The following is a 19,086-nucleotide window of genomic DNA, read 5'->3' on the forward strand; positions in this document are numbered from 1 at the left end:
GATGTAGTCAGGGGCGTCACAATTCCACTCTTAAGTGCCTGACCCAGATGCTCCACTCCTCCGGCCTGCCAGGGACTTTTGCAGTGATGACTCATGCAGGGAAAGTAGACTTCCTGTTTCTACATAGAGCTTAGAAGAATTTACGTTGTCTACTTTTAATCTTATGCTGTTATAGACCTACTGGAAATAAAGAATTAACTGGGTAGAAGAGCAAAATGAGCAATTGTAAGTATAGAGTACTATATAATATGATGACTGCAAAATATTCAGAGGATAAAAACTTTGATGGGAGTGCTTCTCTAAAGGAATCTCCTCATCAGAACTGTACTCATCACCATCCGCCTGTGGGAAAACATCTCGGGACCTGGACACAGTATGACAGATTTAATACTTAAAGATTTTAAGGACAGAGAAAAATCTGTGAATTTAAGCTGATAAGAATATTCAGGCATTTTACATTAAAACTCAATCTAACAACTACTTTCTGACTCACTACATGGACACACTTCACACCTCCATATCACTAGCCATCACTCTCACCACCTCTCCATTTCTAACAAAACTTTAATTTTATTATCTCCTAAAGATAAACCAAGATATTTCTCCAAGATTACTTCTGTTTTTGGCATGAATATATTCACATACATTTCATAGGGAAACTGCAATGCCATCTAGTGGTCTCAGTTGGCTTAGCAGTTTTATCGTAAATGGGAAACTACAAGACCACGTTGCCCTAATATCAAGCAGGGAGATGTAGTAACAGTTGAAAATAATGAATATAATCTAGAAGCTGTACTAATTTCCAGGACGTATCGTTTTATCACTGGACTGCAGCAAATTTTATATGCGAAGCTTGGTGATAGGTCTCTAGATACTTAAAAAAACATGAATGAATTGAGGAGAGGTTCATATCCAGAGATTAATGAGATCAGACATCACAACGAATCTAAGAGTGAAAGTTATATAAAAAGCTCTTATGGCTGCTATGGAGCACTACGGGATAGAGACTCCAGTAAAGACTATTCCCTACTGGTGCATTACTGAGTGGTGAGAATGTGAAGGACTAAGTAGACCCCAACACTATGACAATATGGTGCAAGGACTAGTGTGGCACCCCTGAGACTTTAGTCGCCACATTGTATTGCATCTGTCTTAAGGTGCAATACTTATGCCGTGTAAGAAGAGGTTAACCACTGGTGCTCAGAGCTTACACAACACAGCCAGTCAGCAGTTACACAACACAGGTGGTCACCATAGCAATGGGTTATTCCTAGTAAGGGTGAGTCATCAGGAAGGTGGGGGCTGACTGGAGAAGTTACAGAACACACAGAAAATCACTTCAGATCAGTCTGAGATGCGGGAGAAGTCAGGTCACTGAGGGGTGTGCTTCACAGCTCCCCTCAAAAAGACCGCCCAAGATGAGTGCATCAGCGCTATCCTGGGGGAGAGAAGGAGAGTGCCAGGTCATCATGGCCTCGTAGGACCACGGCGGCAGAGGGGCGTGCTTCATAGCTCCCTCCGTTAGGACCGGGCAGACTGGAAAGGACTGGGCAGACTGGGAGAAATAGGAGATGACCGGGTGGAGCTGGTGAGACAGAGGAGCAACACGGTAGCCGGAGGGTGAACCCCAACAGCCCCTTCAGGATCGGTGCCGTCAGGGTGCAGCGCCCTAGGGTAGAACATATTCTGGACTACCAGAATCTGCAGGGAAGGGGGATTTCATGTCCCATTGCCCACCACCACAGAGATCCCGGGGCACAGCAGCATATAGAGACAGGAGTCAAGACCACGGTCGGGCCCATAATTGTTTCGTGCTGGCTGTGAACGGGATGGTAACTAAAGCCAAGAACACTGGGGTCCCCAAGTAGCTTCACGCCATGGGGATCCACACTACAAGGCGCAAGGAGGAAGTTCTCAGATGCTCCACAACACTGGTGGTGACCTCTGATTTATCCGGGATCGGCTGGGGCCCAGTACGGCAGTGACTGGTACCGTGAGGGCAGCATCCTAAGAACTGTGAGTAAAAGACCTGGACCCGCGACCGCTGCCTTAGCATCTTATCACCGGCACCATCGACCCGCGCTTCGGCACAAACGGCCCTTCCCCCCCATCACCACCGTCCTCCCTGGGGCTCACTCCACCTTTTGGGTAGCTGGACCATCTGAGCTGCGGTAACATCAGCCTCGGAGGAGAGCAACATCTCGCACCGGCGACTGATCCCTGGCCGCGCACCACGGGTGGCGCTGAAAAGCAAAACCCCCACCCCCCATGCATCCTCTTTTTATGTAGCCGATGAGGCCACGGAGCCGGGTCAGGCCAGTCACAGCAACCCCAAAATACTACTGGCCCGGTGACAGGTAGCCTTGCAAGTCCTGTGGGGCGCTACACTAGGGTCATGGAAAGGCAAACAAGTATCAGCCCATATGTCCTAGCTGACATTACCAAGCACCATAAGATGGTTGGGACATTTTGATCTCTATTGCATCAAGCTGTTCGCTACATCCTAATGCTGACAGCCAGGAGACGGATGTATTTTCTTATATAGAACCTAGTATCTGACCACTATAAAGAGATATATACAGTGGAACCTTGGTTTACGAGCCTAATTCGTTCCGGAAGGGTGCTCTTATAGTAACCAGGTTACTCTTAAATCAAAGCAAATTTTCTCATAGGAAAGAATTGAAACGCAGATAATTCGTTCCACAACCCAAAAATATTTACTGTATTTAGACACTGGAGCTAACTAAAGGAGTAGTTAGCAGACCAACCACTAGGGGGCGATAAGGTAGTAAAACAAGCCTGATTTAATGTAATGCTGCCCTGAAAGGAAGCACTGAAGCTCACCTAAGAGAGCAGTAAGCAGGCAAGCTCACTGGAGGGTACGAGGACACAGATCAGAGGGAAATGAGCAAAAAGATGAACAAACATAAAAGGACTCGCGACTGGAGGGGAACAGAGGAGGAGACCAGGACAAGACAGTTGACACAGGTCGGAGTCAGGTTGGGTCCGGAGGGAGACAGAGGTTAGATTGGGTCAGTGGGGAGACGGGAGTAAAATCAGTTCAGGTGTAAGATAGAGGTCAGGACGGAACAGGGCAGAACATAGGTCATTCACAGGAACGTAACGCAGCTGAGCTGGAAATATCACTGGTGAAGCATTGGTGGTGCAGTGCCAGGATATAGCATCCTGTCTAACCGAGCGAGGCAGCAAGGACTAGCCCCTCACGACCTGAGACCCTGAGTGGGAATATGGCGACGGCTGAGTCATGCAAAGATCATGACAGGAATACTATACTTAAACAAGGAAAAGGGGGCTGACCTTTTATCCGCAGTTGCCTCTTTTTGCAACATGGAAGTGTGACACCCTGGCCTATCAGGTCATCACAGGGTATTGTGCAATCTCCCCTTCTGTGCAGTATCCACCTCCTCCTTGGTTATGGGTCCCCAACTACATGGTGTTGCCTACATCAGCTGATTAAAATCCTAGGTACACTCTGCACCACACCCACCAGACACACCAGTGGATGGCCTGAGTGGAATAGGGTCACCCACTTGGGGAGTTGGTTAAGGGTAGGTCAGGAGTGTCAGGAGTAGTAGAGAAGTCAGTAGAATGGGAGTAGGAGAGTAGAGAAGCGTGTTGGTAGTGAAGGAGAGAGGAGGTCAGGAGCCGGGCTCCTTGGAAACACCTAGGTAGCAGGCGGTGGCCTGGACCTAGTAGAAGCTGGACCCACGGTCGCAGGGGATCATAACAAGGGGCATGGAACTGTCGAGGACGACAGCTGGCGGCCTTGTACCATCACTGGACTGGGACCAGGGAACAACGGGGTACCTTGACCCTAGGTCAGGGAGTAGCTTCAGGCAACCTGACAACTTACCCGACGAGAACGAAGCCTTCAGGATCCGCTCTCCACCCGCTCCAAAATCGGGGTACTAGCACAATGAGGTAGATAGGACTTTCCACAAAAACGGTCCAGAAAATCCCAAGTGTGAACCCTGAGAGCAAGCTCCCACAGTTAGCCATACTGGAGAACGAGACCCGACTACTTCTACACTACTGGGACCAACAGAGAAGTGAACTAAGTGCCAGGAGGAAGGTCACGGATCACCAGGCAGCACAATTGAGGACGGGACCCGAACTAGCTCCCCTCAGCGGCAGCGGTATTCAGAACTTTGGTTTATCCAGTTGTCGGTGTCAGTTACTGGACTGAGTGAGTATGAAAGTGACCCCCTTCGCACCCAACGGCACTCCCCAGCTATCATCACGGAGTCCTGGGCATTCCCCCTACCCGTGGAGTGTTCTAACACCTGGCTGCCTCACTCTATCGCCCCCGGGTACTCCCAATTGCAGCAGTGGTACTCCACATTACCACACACCACGGGTGGTGTCACAAACTCTAAACATAATCCCCTGTAAATACCCCCTTCATTTGAGTGGCCGCACAATCCCCGGGTCCAGACTCCCCTCGAGCCACCGCGGATCCGGATCCGAGCAGCCCGGCTGCTGACACGGGGGCGGCAAAGAAGCGGTTATATATAGGTTACAGGCATATGTGTTGCTTCAGTATATGGTTCTGCTTTTAAGTTTTTTTTTTATCTATGAGGCTGCACGGCACATGAAATACATAATGTGGAGTAGGACCTCCATTCCGAGATTTGGAGTGGCAGGGGTGGCTCAAAGAATTGATCAATTATTTGCTAAAAATCTCATTTTGTATTATAGTACAGTTGGAATAAATCCGTGAGTTTGCACTTCTATATGATGCATGCCACTCTCAGAGCATGCTGGCTCTTCTTTGTACTGTATACAGTAGGTTGAAAGTTACCTCCAGGTTTACACAGAGCGGGGGCGGATCAGAGCACAGTGACAGGACAAAATCGGAAGTGTGCGCTGTGAGCATTTGCTCGTATTGCGAGTGCCAGCTCGTAAACCAAGTTACAAATTTGTGAAAAGCTTTGCTCGTCTAGCGGAACGCTCGCAAATCGGGTTACTTGTAATCCAAGGTTCCACTGTACTGGATTAGACAATGCAAAAGACCTCCGAGAGTGAACCTGCCCTGAGAGCTGTACAGGATGCTAAAGACAAACTAATTCAGGACAGAGAACATTATTCTTCACTGTGAGCACAGTTCTGGCCATTTATATAAGGGATTCGCTGTATCCAGATCAGTGCATTCTGATGCAAATTACAAGCAGTCTCATATATTATAACAGTGCCATGAAAATAAATTGGGTCACTTCGTTGGGCTTCAATTTCTTATTTGGGACAATACACTGCTTGGAGATATGTGAAATTAGAAGGAAACGCTTGGAACGACCTAGATTTTATGTGCTAAAATGAAGTCACATATACTGAATGAACATAGCCTAAGGGCATTTGACCAACTCGCCACTGACATCTCCCCTGACATTATTCCTCTGGCTTGTCAATGAAGATATACGGTACAGATTAATTCACTATACCTGTTATAATATGTAGGTCTACAGAAAAATCAGATGATAAACATTTAAACATAACAGTTCATTTTTCAGACTAATATATATATATATATATGTATATATATATATATATACATATATATATATAATATATGTTACAGGCAATGTATGAAAACCCAGCATTCTATAGAATACCTAGGCAATGTATACAATCCCTGTCGTTTTCAGGCAAGGCAAGATATGAAATATCTGCGTTGTTCTATACTTTTCCTAGGCATTACATAAAATGTCTAGGTATTATAAAGAATGACAAGAACTGCTTAGGCAAAGTCTGATATAATGCCCAGATTGGAAAAGTTAGCCATTACATATCAAATAGTTCTGAATCTCTGAGGTAAAACTGGATAGCACTGATGCCCATTTTAACAGGATAAATTAACTTACTTTTGGTTTCTACTATAATGACATCGTAACGTTTCAGCTGCCAATAATCCCGTGGTTCCTTCTTAGTAGGTATTTTAGCCTAATGTCACAACATTCACTAGCTTTTGGTACGTGGATTCCGTCAGGAAAACACAATTTTTAGCAGCATTGGCTCAGGTCAGTCAGTTCTTCATAGATCTTCTGCTGCCTGCTCTGTCCACCTACTTTTGGACGGACGACCCCTGTAGTATTCTACACTCCGCCTGTTTGTCATTTCGGTATTCTATAGAATGACCAGGAAATGTATGAACATCTGATGTATTTCATACTTTGACGACCCATTTCCGGCATTGTATACATTGCCTAGGTATTCTATAGAATGCCTGTTCTTACACATTGCCGGTAACATACAGTATATATGTATATATATACACTGAAGATAAAACATAGCTGGGTCCTTCACCATGATAATGATCCCAAGCACACTGCCAGGGCAATGAAGAAATGGTATATGATTGTCCTGGAGTGGCCTAGCCAGTCTCCAGATCTCAACCCCATTGAAAACCTTTTGAGGGAGTTTAAAGTCTATGTTGCCCAGTGACAGGCCCAAAACATCACTGCTCTAGAGGAGATCTGCATGGAGGAATGGGCCAACATACCACCAACAATGTGTGCCAACCTTGTGAAGACTTACAGAAAACGTTTGATCTCTGTCATTGCCAACAAAGGATCTATAACAAAATATTGAGATGAACTTCTATCCTTCAAGCCACACATCCAAGCCCTCTTCAACTCATGCCGATTACAACTCAAAAATATCTCCCGGATCCGTGCTTTTCTTAACCAAGAATCCTCAAAAACATTAGTGCATGCCCTCATCATCTCCCGCCTCGACTACTGCAACCTCCTGCTCTCTGGCCTCCCTTCCAACACTCTTGCACCCCTCCAATCTATCCTAAACTCTGCAGCCCGCTTAATCCACCTCTCCCCTCGCTACTCCCCAGCCTCGCCACTCTGCCAATCCCTTCACTGGCTTCCCATCGCCCAACGACTCCAGTTCAAAACATTAACCATGACATACAAAGCCATGCACAACCTGTCTCCTCCCTACATCTGTGACCTAGTCTCCCAGTACCTACCTGCACGCAACCTTAGATCCTCACAAGATCTCCTTCTCTGCTCCTCTCTTATTTCCTCTTCCCACAATCGTGTACAAGATTTCTCCCGTGCATCCCCCATACTCTGGAACGCTCTACCTCAGCACATCAGACTCTCCACTACCGTGGAAAGCTTCAAGAGGAACCTCAAGACCCACCTCTTCCAACAAGCCTACAACCTACAATAGCCCTCAGCCCAGTAGACCACTGCGCAACCAGCTCTGTCCTCACCTATTGTACCATCACCCATTCCCTGTAGACTGTGAGCCCTCGCGGGCAGGGTCCTCTCTCCTCCTATACCAGTCTGTCTTGTACTGTTAATGATTGTTGTACGTATACCCTCTTTCACTTGTAAAGCGCCATGGAATAAATGGCGCTATAATAATAAATAATAATAATAATAATAATAACTTTTGTTATTGACCAAATACTTATTTTCCACCATAATTTGCCAAAAAAATCTTGCCAAATTAGACAAGGTGATTTTCTGGATTTGTTTTCTCATTTTGTCTCTCATAGTTGTGGTCTATCTATGATGTCAATTACAGGCCTCTCACCTTTTTAAGTGGGAGAACTTGCACAATTGGTGGCTGACTAAATACTTTTTTTCACCACTTATATACAAAAAAAATTCAAAAAATCAGAAGGCAGCACTTTTTCTTCAAGTTTGTCTTTAATGGCACGCAAAAGGTATCATAAATATAGTGGTAACAATTAAAATATAACTTTTAATAGTTTATGATAAAATTTTAAACCATACAACATAAAGGGTTGTAAAACCAACCTAGAATAATTAGGGCCAATATAGGCTCCTACTATTACCGAAATAGGACAAATAGACACGGTAGGAGAGTCCCCCACCGTGACAGAGAATATCGGAAGTGACAAAAAGGACTTAAAATGTCACACCAATATGTACACCAATATGTACTGCACATAAGTCCACAGTACTCAAAACAATTACCAGGACCCTCAAAAAGGCCCCACTAAAGTAATTAAAGAATAAAGAAGTTGTCCAGTGGAGGGGGGAGCAGAGGGGGGGGCTATAGGCCATGCCCGGACACACCATGCAGGAAGTCCATACTATACTGAAACCTTTGGTTTCTTGACCACAGTCCCCTGATGATTAAGTGAATTAAGAAACGCGTTGGGAGGTCTAAAGAAAATATTAAGGTCAGATTGTTGCCACTTGAGGGGTATTGTGAGGCTGAAGTGTCTGCCCCCCCCCCTCCACTGGACAACTTCTTTATTCTTTAATTACTATAGTGGGGCCTTTTTGGGGTCCTGGTAATTGTTTTGAGTACTGTGGACTTATGTGCAGTACATATTGGTGTGCATATTGGTGTGACATTTTAAGTCCTTTTTGTCACTTCCGATATTCTCTGTCATGGTGGGGGACTCTCCTACCGTGTCTATTTGTCCTATTTCGGTAATAGTAGGAGCCTATATTGAGCCTAATTATTCTAGGTTGGTTTTACAACCCTTTATGTTGTGTGGTTTAAAATTTTATCATAAACTATTAAAAGTTATATTTTAATTGTTACCACTATATTTATGATACCTTTTGCTTGGCTGGTTGTATTATTATTGGTAAGCATTGACACGATTAGTCTCTTTCTTTAATGGCCCATAACACTGTTGGAGAAAGGTCAGTTCCTGACCAAAATGTCCTGTGTTATGGGCCATTAAAGAAAGACAAACCTGAAGAAAAATGGAGTGCTGCCTTCTGATTTTTTGAATATCTAGAATGGACGGTAGGATGCTTTTCGTGAAGGATTATTGCACCCGACTATAATCTCTCGGTGATACTCTGAAAAATTATATATATATATATATATATATATATATATATTCAGTACAGACCAAAAGTTTGGACACACCTTCTCATTCAAATTTAGGCTGCCTTCACACATCCGGTTTTTCCTGAGCGGCACAATACGGCGCTCTGCAGAAAAAACGCAACCGTTTTTTTTTTTGTCGCCGGTTGCATTTTTTCCGCATAGACTTGCATTAGCTCCGTATTGTGCCGCATGGACTTGCATTGCGTCTGTTTTTGCCGGATGCGGCATATTTAGCCCATGCGGCGGCCAGATGGAATGTTGCCTGGCACGTTTTTTTGTGCGGCGAAAAAAACGCATTGCGCCGGATCCGGCGCGATGCAGCGCGATTTACAATGTAAGCTTATGGACGCCAGGTGTGGCGTCCTGCGGCAAAAAAAACGCATCTGGCCGCCGGATGCGGTTTTTTGAACTGCGCATGCTCAGTATCAAGCCGCATCCGTCAAACGGATGGGCCGCATGGAAAAACTTATGCAACGGATCCGTTTTATTCAACGCATCCGTTGCATAAGTTTTTGAGCTGGATTGTGCCTGATGCAAAAAAAACTGATGTGTGAAAGCAGCCTTCTTTTCATGACTCTGAAAATTATATTTTCACTGAAGGCATCAAAACAATGAATTAACACATGTGGAATGAAATACTTAACAAAAAAGTATAAACAACTGAAAATATGTCTTATATTCTAGGTTCTTCAAAGTAGCCACCTTTTGCTTTTATTACTGCTTTGCACACTCTTGGCATTCTCTTGATGAGAGGTAGTCACCGGAAATGGTTTTCACTTCACAGGTGTGCCCTGTCAGGTTTAATAGTGTTATTTCTTGCCTTATAAATGGGGTTGGGACCATCAGTTGTGTTGTGCAGAAGTCTGGTGGATACACAGCTGATAGTCCTACTGAATAGACTGTTAGAATTTGTATTATGGCAAGAAAAAAACATCTAAGTAAAGAAAAACGAGTGGCCATCATTACTTTAAGAAATGAAGGTCAGTCAGTTCGAAAAATTGGGAAAACTTTGAAAGTGTTCACAAGTGCAGTGGCAAAAACCATCAAACGCTACAAAGAAACTGGCTCACATGAGGACCGCCCCAGGAACGAAAGACCAAGAGTCACCTCTGCTGCGGAGGATAAGTTTATCAGAGTCACCAGCCTCAGAAATCGCAGGTTAACAGCAGCTCAGATTAGAGACCAGGTCAATGTCACAGAGTTCTAGCAGCAGACACATCTCTAGAACAACTGTTAAGAAGAGACTTTGTGCAGCAGGCCTTCATGGTAAAATAGCTGCTAGGAAACCACTGCTAAGGACAGGCAACAAGCAGAAGAGACTTGTTTGGGTTAAAGAACACAAGGAATGGATATTAGACCAGTGGAAATCTATGCTTTGGTCTGATGAGTCCAAATTTGAGATCTTTGGATCCCACCACCGTGTCTTTGTGCAACGCAGAAAAGGTGAATGGATGGACTCTACATGCCTGGTTCCCACCGTGAAGCATGGAGGAGGAGGTGTGATGGTGTGGGGGTGCTTTGCTGGTGACACTGCTGGGGATTTATTCAAAATTGAAGGCATACTGAACCAGCATGGCTACCACAGTATCTTGCAGTGGCATGCTATTTCATCCGGTTAGCGTTTAGTTGAACCATCATTTATTTTTCAACAGGACAATGACCCCAAACACACCTCCAGGCTGTGTAAGTGCTATTTGACTAAAGGCTGCTTTACATTCAGCGACATCGCTAAACCGATGTCGTTGGGGTCACGGAATTCGTGACGCACATCCGGCCTCGTTAGCGATGTCGCGTGTGACACCTACGTACGATCAAAAAAGGTCGCAAAATCGTGCAAAATCGTTTATCGTTGACATGCTCCCCTATCCGTTGCAGCTGCAGGTACGATGTTGTTTGTCATTCCTGCGGCAGCACAGATCGCTATGTGTGACACCGCAGGAACGAGGAACCTCACCTTACCTGCGGCCACCGGCAATGAGGAAGGATGAAGGTGGGCGGGATGTTACGTCCTGCTCATCTCCGCCCCTCCACTTCTATTGGGCGGCCTCTTAGTGACGTCCCTGTGACGCCGAATGAACCGCCCCCCTTAGAAAGGAGGCGGTTCGCCGGTCACAACGACGTCGCTAGGCAGGTAAGTCCGTGTGATGGGTCCAAGCAATTTTGTGCACCACGGGCAGCGATTTGCCCATGACGCACAAATGATGAGGGCGGGTACGCAGCGTGTAAAGCGGCCTTAAGAAGGAGAGTGATGGAGTGCTACGCCAGATGACCTAGCCTCCACAGTCACTCGGACCTGAACCCAATCGAGATGGTTTGGGGTGAGCTGGACCGCAGAGTGAAGGCAAAAGGGCCAACAAGTGCTAAGCATCTCTGGGAACCCCTTCAAGACTGTTGGAAGACCATTTCCGGTGACTACCTCTTGAAGCTCATCAAGAGAATGCCAAGAGTGTGCAAAGTAGTAATGAAAGCAAAAGGTGTCTACTTTGAAGAACCTAGAATATAAGACATATATTCAGTTGTTTCACACTGTTTTGTTAAGTATTTCATTCCACATGTGTTAATTCATAGTTTTGATGCCTTCAGTGAAAATATAATTTTCAGAGTCATGAAAAGAAGGCTGCTTTCACACATCAGTTTTTTTGCATCAGGCACAATCCGGCTCAAAAGTTTTGATGCCTTCAATGTGAATCTACAATTTTCAGAGTCATGAAAATAAAGAAAACTCTTTGAATGTATATAATTACTGCAGCACTTCAGCATTTATTTTTTTATTTTGCCACTGAAGGGGTGCTTTAAAGGGAACCAATCACCAGGAATTTCTTATATAACCTACAGCCAGTGCTATACTGGCATGGTTGTGGCTAAATCCCAGTGGGTAGAAGGACCTGTGGGCGTGACAAGCTTGGTTAGTAGGCATGATGGCTTGTTTGATGGGTGTGGTGGTGTTTCCTCCTCTCCTCTATAATCATGCAAGGGGGGCTCCCCCCCCCCCCTGAAACCCCATATAGGGGTCTTATGCCCAGACCCCCGGTTCTATACACAGCAGCCTGTCAATCACAACCCTGAGGGGACATGGAGATCTCTCCATAGCAATACATTGTAAACTGAGCCCCAAAGAAGTTTTTGTAAAGAATTCTGCCCAGAAAAAATAATTGAAATGTTGTAAACATTTTGCACAACTTGCTTGTTTGCCCATTGGCCAATTGGAAACCCATTGACAGTCATTTCATAGCCTGTAGTCAACCCGACCGCACATCTGCCACAGAACAATCGGTAATATGATCACTCTGTGCGCATAGACCCTCATTGTCTTTGTCGCATACGGGTGCCGCCTCCGCTGTGGAAACCAGGGCTGCTCGAGTGACGCTCGGGTCCGGGATCGTGTCTGGGGGTTGAGTGGTGACAGGACCCGGGGCTCGCGCAACCGCTCGTCCACGCACACAGTGAAAGAGGGGGGTATTTACAGGGGAGATTGTCTGAGACGCCACCCGTGGGTTACGGTGATGGGATGGTGGCACCGTTGCTGCCTCTCGGGGCCGGCGTCCGGGACCGATTACGTTGGGGCAGCAAGGTGGTATCCCCTCCACGGGTAGGGGAGAGGTGTTGTCCCGGGGCCCAGGTGTAGGTATGGAGCAGGGCTGGAGCACTGACGGCAGGTTGGACCGAATGACACCGGTGTACTCGCTATTAGGAAGAAATCACACCAAGTCCGTATTGTAAACCAAGGCCGGATGCCGGTTGCCTCTGGAGGGGTGTGCTGGTCCCGCACACGGATTGGCAGTGTAGGGGCCCTTCCTCCTGCACTCATGTTTTTGTGGTGTATGGATTAACCCCACGTGGAACGGGAGAAATCCGCTCCCCTGCTGTTTTGGACGCAAAAGGGAGCCATTGCCCGCAGACACTGACCCATGGGACTTCAATGGGTTCTTGGCGGACACCCTGTCTCCCGTGTTGGGCTGCCGGTCTGCTCTATCCGGGCTTCTCTCTTTGGGAACAAAGCCTGGTACCTTGTTCCGCTGGTTAATTAACAAGGGGCTTGAATCTTGCCTCGTCCTAGGGTCCAGAAGTAGAGGTTGGAGCTGAAGTGCAGTGGGGTCAGGGTTGGAGCCCTGGGACCACGGGAGGACCGACTAGGTGGCAGACGGCTCTGTAGGGCCACAGGAGACAGCGACTCGGTCGCAGGAGACTCGAAGTGGACCGGGGCAGGGTCGTAGCCCGCCGGTACCGACGGAGGGTATCCGGTCCAGAGGCCATGCACGGGCGGGGTTCATCTACGAGCTGGGACTGGATGCCGAAAATATTCGTGTCCTGGAGGGATGTAGCCCCGCATTTACCCATTGGCCATCCAGACCGCAATCTGGAGCCCGGCGATATGGTCAGCTACACCCAACACTGTGGAGAGCGGGGTTGGTTTGCCCTTGATGTAAAGAAGTGGGTGGTAGTAAACGAAATCCCCTGCCTCGCCTCCCACCGTTTCTTATGTGAAGATAAAAAGTGAGGTAGTGGTTCCCGGCTGCCTTTATTTACAGTTGTTATGAAAATTGTTTTACCCCGGTTTAATAGTTAAAACATGGACCATGGTGTCAGGACTGGCAACACTGCCCCAAAAACTTTCTTGGGCCATGTAAATAACCCCCCATCTACCTTTTTGTTACTCACCGCCAGAAGGCGGCACCCGCTGGAGAGGAAGATTGGAGGAAGGGCCTGTGGTGGAGTCATCCGAGGCCCAGTCGCCAAGGAAACTGGTGACTACCCTCCAGGCCAAAGGGTTCTGGTCCAAAGGACCCTTTGGGGTGACAATGGGTGCAGAACTCTGACCTGGACACCAACAAAGACACCCACCAAAACCCAGGATGGTGTTACACCTGACTAGCGGTGGCACCAAGGGAAGGTACAGGTGTTTTGGGTGGGGAAAAAGGGGTAGATGGCAACAGTTACGTAATGTTTAAGATTTGTGCCTCCCATAAAGGGAAGAAATGTTTTTATATGTTTTAAATATTGTTTTTTACCCTTTTTTCCTGTTCCTGAAAAAATAAATACCGGTGCTGGACAGCCCGCGGACGGGCTGTGTTTTACCAAGGGGGAGTGTGGCGCCCTGGCAAAACCAGGTAGTTACAGATGACTGTACCCCCCACCAAGGGTACAGAAGGTCCCACCCCCTGTCACTTAAAGACCCCTAGGTGGGCGTTCCCATCTGCCTAGTCCTGCCCACTGTTATGTCATGTGTGTCATGGGGGGCGACTAGGATTTGTGGCTGGTATTCCCGTTTGTGGGGTGTGTGGTGTAAATTCCCAAGGAGGAGGCAATTTCTGTACCTTTAGTGGGGGGTACAGTCATCTGTGACAACCTGGTTTTGCCAGGGCGTCACATCTTTGTTCTTCAGGGCAACATCCTTGCCGAGAACAATGATATTTACGGAAGCTTAAAAAAACCTTTCCCCAAAGAACGAGCATTAATCAGATGATTGGCAGCCTGTTTACACAGTCCAATTATTGGGTTCATAGGAACTCTCGTCCCCGATAACTGCTCAATGTAAATGCACCTTTGACGCCCCTGGACTATCAGGTTATTGCACAATCTGTCCTCCCGTGCAGTATCCAACTCCTTCTTGATTTTGGGTCCCTAACCATATGGTGTTGCCTACATTAGCTAATCAAATCCTAGGTACACTCTGCACCACACCCACCAAACACACCAGTGGACTGCTTGAGTGGAATAGAGTCGCCCCCCTGTGGGGTTGGAGAGAGGAGGTCAGGAGTGTCAGAAAAGAGAGCAGTGGTGTTTTTGGAAGTGAAAGAGAGAGGAGGTCAGGAGCAGGGCTCCTAGGAAGCTATCCAGGTGGCAGACGGTGGTCTGGGCACAGAGGAGCTGGACCCCCGGTCACAGGGGATCGTGGCAAGATGCACGGATCTGTCGAGGACAGCCGGCGGCCTTGCACCATCACCGGGCTGGGACCAAGGCACGACGGGGTACGTGTACCCTAAGTCGGGGAGTAGCTTCAGGCAACCCGATAATTTACCCGAGAATGGAGTCTTCAAGAGCCGCTCTCCAACCGCACCAAAATTGGGGTACTAGCGCAATGAGGGAGATAGGACTTTCCACTCAAAATAGTCCAGAAAATCCCATGCATGAACTCTGAGAGCAAGCTCCCACACTTAGCCATAGTGGGGAGCGGGACCCGGCAGGTTTCATACTACCGGGACCAACAGAGAAGTAAACTTAGTGCCAGTGTGTCGCCCACCTGTAGCGGTCGTCTCAGGGACCTCACTCCACCTTCTGGGACACCACAGGGGCTCCACTTGATTACCGCTGGCAACAGGTATGTCAGGTTATTTACATCTGAGTCGTGACGCCACTCTCGGTTGGCGGTCAGGGTTATAGGTGACTGCCATTGCAATTTAACGAGCGTCTGGGGCTGATGGAATCTGCAGTCGGGTGGTGTGGCCTCCCGAGAGTGAGGCTGGCCCCAGGGGCTCGGGTGTGTGTGTAGAACAACAGGTTCCAGAATAACTCAGTCGCAGTCCAGAAAGTCTTTCAACTTGTTTACTCACTTTTAGATGGTTGGTGAGATACCCAGGTGATGCTGAGATTATACCAGGTGGAACCAGGAACTCCTTCAGGCCGAACTGAGGGTAGCCATTAACTCGCCTTCCTTGCACTCCTTTTGTTTCGGATAACCCCTTACTTGTAGTATCGTGGGATTCATCCAGGGAAGTCGCTACTGCCTTTCCTCCCCTTTCTGGCCCATTTGCCGGCAGCGTGAACCAGGTGAGATGGCTTCTGGCCCTATCTCCTTATGGGTCCCCCTGTTGCTGCTGAGGCTCGAACTCTGTATCTTCGGTGAAGAACCTCTAGTCCCCTCACCGGCAGGTTTAGCAGATCAGTAAATGGATGTCCAGCTCTAGGGACCTGTTCCCTGTGCATGTCAAGTCACCAGCAGTCCCCGTACTCGACTGCCTCTCTTCAGGTGTCTTTCAGACTGACTTTCTGGTCCCTGTTCTCCCCCACTAACAGCTACCCCACATGCAGGGTCTGACTAGCGTGGCTGTACGTCTGCTTCCTTCAGCAACTTCTGTACACTGCTCCACACTGGCTTGCTCCTCCTCCTATTCTGACTGCCACTGCAACCTAGCTTCCAGCCCCTCCACTACACCTCTTGCTGAGAATTGAAAGCTAACCTCTTCAGAGGCTACCCAAGGGTCCCCTATTAAGGTGTGGGAGACCTGGTGGCTATGTGTCTGTGTGTACACACCTCATTCTGGCCTTTTTGGAATTACCTGGAAGCACTGTCCCAGCATGGGTGCAGTACTCTTTGGTGCCTGATCAGGTCAGGGGTGCCACCTCAGGAGGCAGGTTACGGATCACCAGGCAGCACTATCGGGTACGGGACCCAGACTAAGCTCCCCTCAGCGGCAGCGGTATCCAGAACTTTGGTTTATCCATTTGTCGGTGTCAGCTTAATGGACTGAGTGAGTACGCAAGTGACCCCTTTGCATCCAACGGCACCCCCCTTCAATCACCGAACCCCGGGGTATCCCCCCTACCCGTGGAGGGTCACAACACCTGGCTGCCCCATTCTATCATCCCTGAGTACTCCCAACTGCAGCGTTGGTACTCCTAATTACCACATACCACGGGTGGTGTCACAAACTCTATAAACTCCCTTGTAAATACCCCCTTCATTTGAGTCATCCGCACGACCCCCGGGTCTGGAGACCCTCGAGCCACCGCGGATCCGGATCAGGGCAGCTCGGCTACTGGCACGGGAGCGGCACACACCCTTAGGAAAAGTACATACATCTACTGTAATGCTGGAGGTCTAGATAAGGCAAATACATAAACAGTAGAATTTTCAGACACTACGTTGCCATATCTATGTCCTTTTAGGTTTTGAATATTTTTTGAGGTTATTCTTTTGATTAATTGTAGCAGCCATAAAACAACAAAACTGTAGTGGGTATGTAGACATTATCAGTACAAACCAATGATGAGACAGGAGGCGTGTCTCAGACCACCACAGACTCCCTATAGTGACTGGAGCCTTAAAGTCACATATCATCACTCTGGACTGATGGAGAGAATCTAAAAACCAGCCAAAGTGCAAGGCCTAAGGGAAACATCAAACATGCATCACCTAGAAATATTGACTTACATTTCATTTTTACTTAACTGGACATTCCTTTTAAATAGGTGGTCCGAACTTATGCTGGAACTTCTAGTGATCAGATGTCATATTTTAGTAAACGTGAGAGTAAGGGTTTAATAGCTTATTTGTAGTTCTGGTTATTGTAACGTAACCTGTCAAACTTCTATGCCCCCAAACCAATTAAATGACTGTTTAGCCCTTTAAAAGATAGGAAAGTTGATTCCTTATAGACCCCAAGGCAATGCTCCAGCAACGAGAAATTAAGTATATGTGTGTCTGAAAGTGTATTGAGGTATGACATTGCCCTTCCAACTCCTCGGCCTCACGCTAGGTTCACTGCCATGCATCATAGCCAATGGACGGACCTGACCTGTCAACCAGAGGAGAGTGGGGCAGGACGGGGATACAGCGTGACGCTGTGGAGCTGAAGTCCATCACCACACCCAATACACTCCCAGCCAGATTCGTATATACAGGACTTCCAAACATGATTTCTCCCTGGGGGAGCATCGCTTTGGGCTCATACAGGGGGTCAACTAAAGGGCTACAGTCATAAAAATGGTTTATGGGTGAAGTTATTTAAAGCAGCATAGGCAGCGGAGCGTGGATGGACCTCCAGATGCTGTGCCTATGACAAGGACCACACTTGACCCCCTTACCTAAACCCCTGGCATATGAAATGCTATTTTTAAGCAAGTTTCAATTTACAAGTTTTACTTTGTAAATTGAAAACATAACCCATAATTATTGGCTTCAGTTGATAGTAGTCCTAACACAAATGATGGACACTTGTGTTTTTTGTGCAGGTCAGCCTTACCTTGTATATTTCTGAAAGCTGATTTCCTTGGGGATGGAGAGTGGTAGGATCACAAATAGGCACAGAAGGCTAATGGCTAGTCTTTCGTCTGCATACCAGGGTCGAAGGCTTTCCCCCATGGTGTTCATAGTCCCATTCATATGAAGAGAGTCGCATACTGTGCAGAATCAGAATGCATTACACATAGGACCATATCATGCATAGATCGTACATATTCCAATTTACAACTTACATTTCTCCAATTGATCCTCCACCACACGGAGAAAAGCTACAGAGATCATGAAGAGGTTTAATATGAAACAGATGCCACAGAGTTTTCCAATGGACGGACCACAAACATCTCTAACCACACCTTGATATGTAGTATGATTACTGAGGGACGAGGCGTATCCGAGGATTACCAGCCCACTGATCAAGAAGATGAGGGAACCCTACAAAGAAAAGATGTAGGATTAAGGAACACGGCTTCTGAAATTGAGGTCTACAAATATTATATAGGTATTATCAAAAATCTCTCAATTATGGCTGTGTCTTTATAAATTATCTCATCAAAACAAATTCAATATTTTATGTCTATTAAAAGACCTAAACAATATGAATCAATTGACACCCTTTCATAATAATTTTAAAATCGGTATTTTTTATTCAAATTTTTTTTAAAAAATATAATAAAAAAGGACAATACCACCAGTGTGGAAGCAGACAAACAAAGCCAAAAATAGGACAATCAATTTCCAATCATCAAATGTATATTTTTTCGCATAAATATCTGACTATAAATAACAATAAATATCAGTAATCAGTATAAAATGCACAGTAAAAAGTTATATATAAAGTGCAAACATGCCTATTGCAATACCCCATTAATTAATGATCACTCCTGCTGTATTTTCTAAAACAACTGCACCTAGCTCTAAATAAGCCTAATAAAGTGCTTACTGAATCAGCAGCTTCATAAGGGTTATAAATAATAGTATTGCAATGACCTGATTACTGACCAGTCCTGCCAAGATATCAAAGGTCACTTATAAAAGGTTCAAATGTAGTCTGGTAAAGTGCACAATAGCTTAGCAGCTTCCTCAAGGTGTAAACCACTACAGCATTATAATTATAGCGCTTGTTCAAACATGCTGCTGTGTACTCACCTATTCAAATGTCTCCTGGCTTTTGTGTCTGTCTGTCTGCCTCCCGCCTCTGAGGCGCGTTTCGTCACCTTCTTCAGGGGGCGTAACGTAATTACACAGTGGGAGTCTATTTATATGGTGAT

The 19,086-nt window shown here is 46.7% G+C and overlaps 1 protein-coding gene across 1 annotated transcript in view; it reads right to left on the minus strand.

Annotated features, from left to right (window-relative positions):
* SLC38A8 (solute carrier family 38 member 8) overlaps positions 1 to 19,086 on the minus strand; it is a 123,751-nt gene that overhangs the window by 24,703 nt on the left and 79,962 nt on the right. The window contains exons 2-3 of the mRNA XM_075326699.1: positions 18,052 to 18,250; positions 17,820 to 17,976 (exon numbers count right to left, since the gene is read on the minus strand). Coding sequence (XP_075182814.1) covers positions 17,820 to 17,976; positions 18,052 to 18,250 — 356 coding nt within the window. The remainder of the gene's footprint in view (positions 1 to 17,819; positions 17,977 to 18,051; positions 18,251 to 19,086) is intronic.

Source organism: Anomaloglossus baeobatrachus, chromosome 10, assembly GCF_048569485.1.
Source record: "Anomaloglossus baeobatrachus isolate aAnoBae1 chromosome 10, aAnoBae1.hap1, whole genome shotgun sequence".
In the NCBI taxonomy this organism is placed as follows: domain Eukaryota; kingdom Metazoa; phylum Chordata; class Amphibia; order Anura; family Aromobatidae; genus Anomaloglossus; species Anomaloglossus baeobatrachus.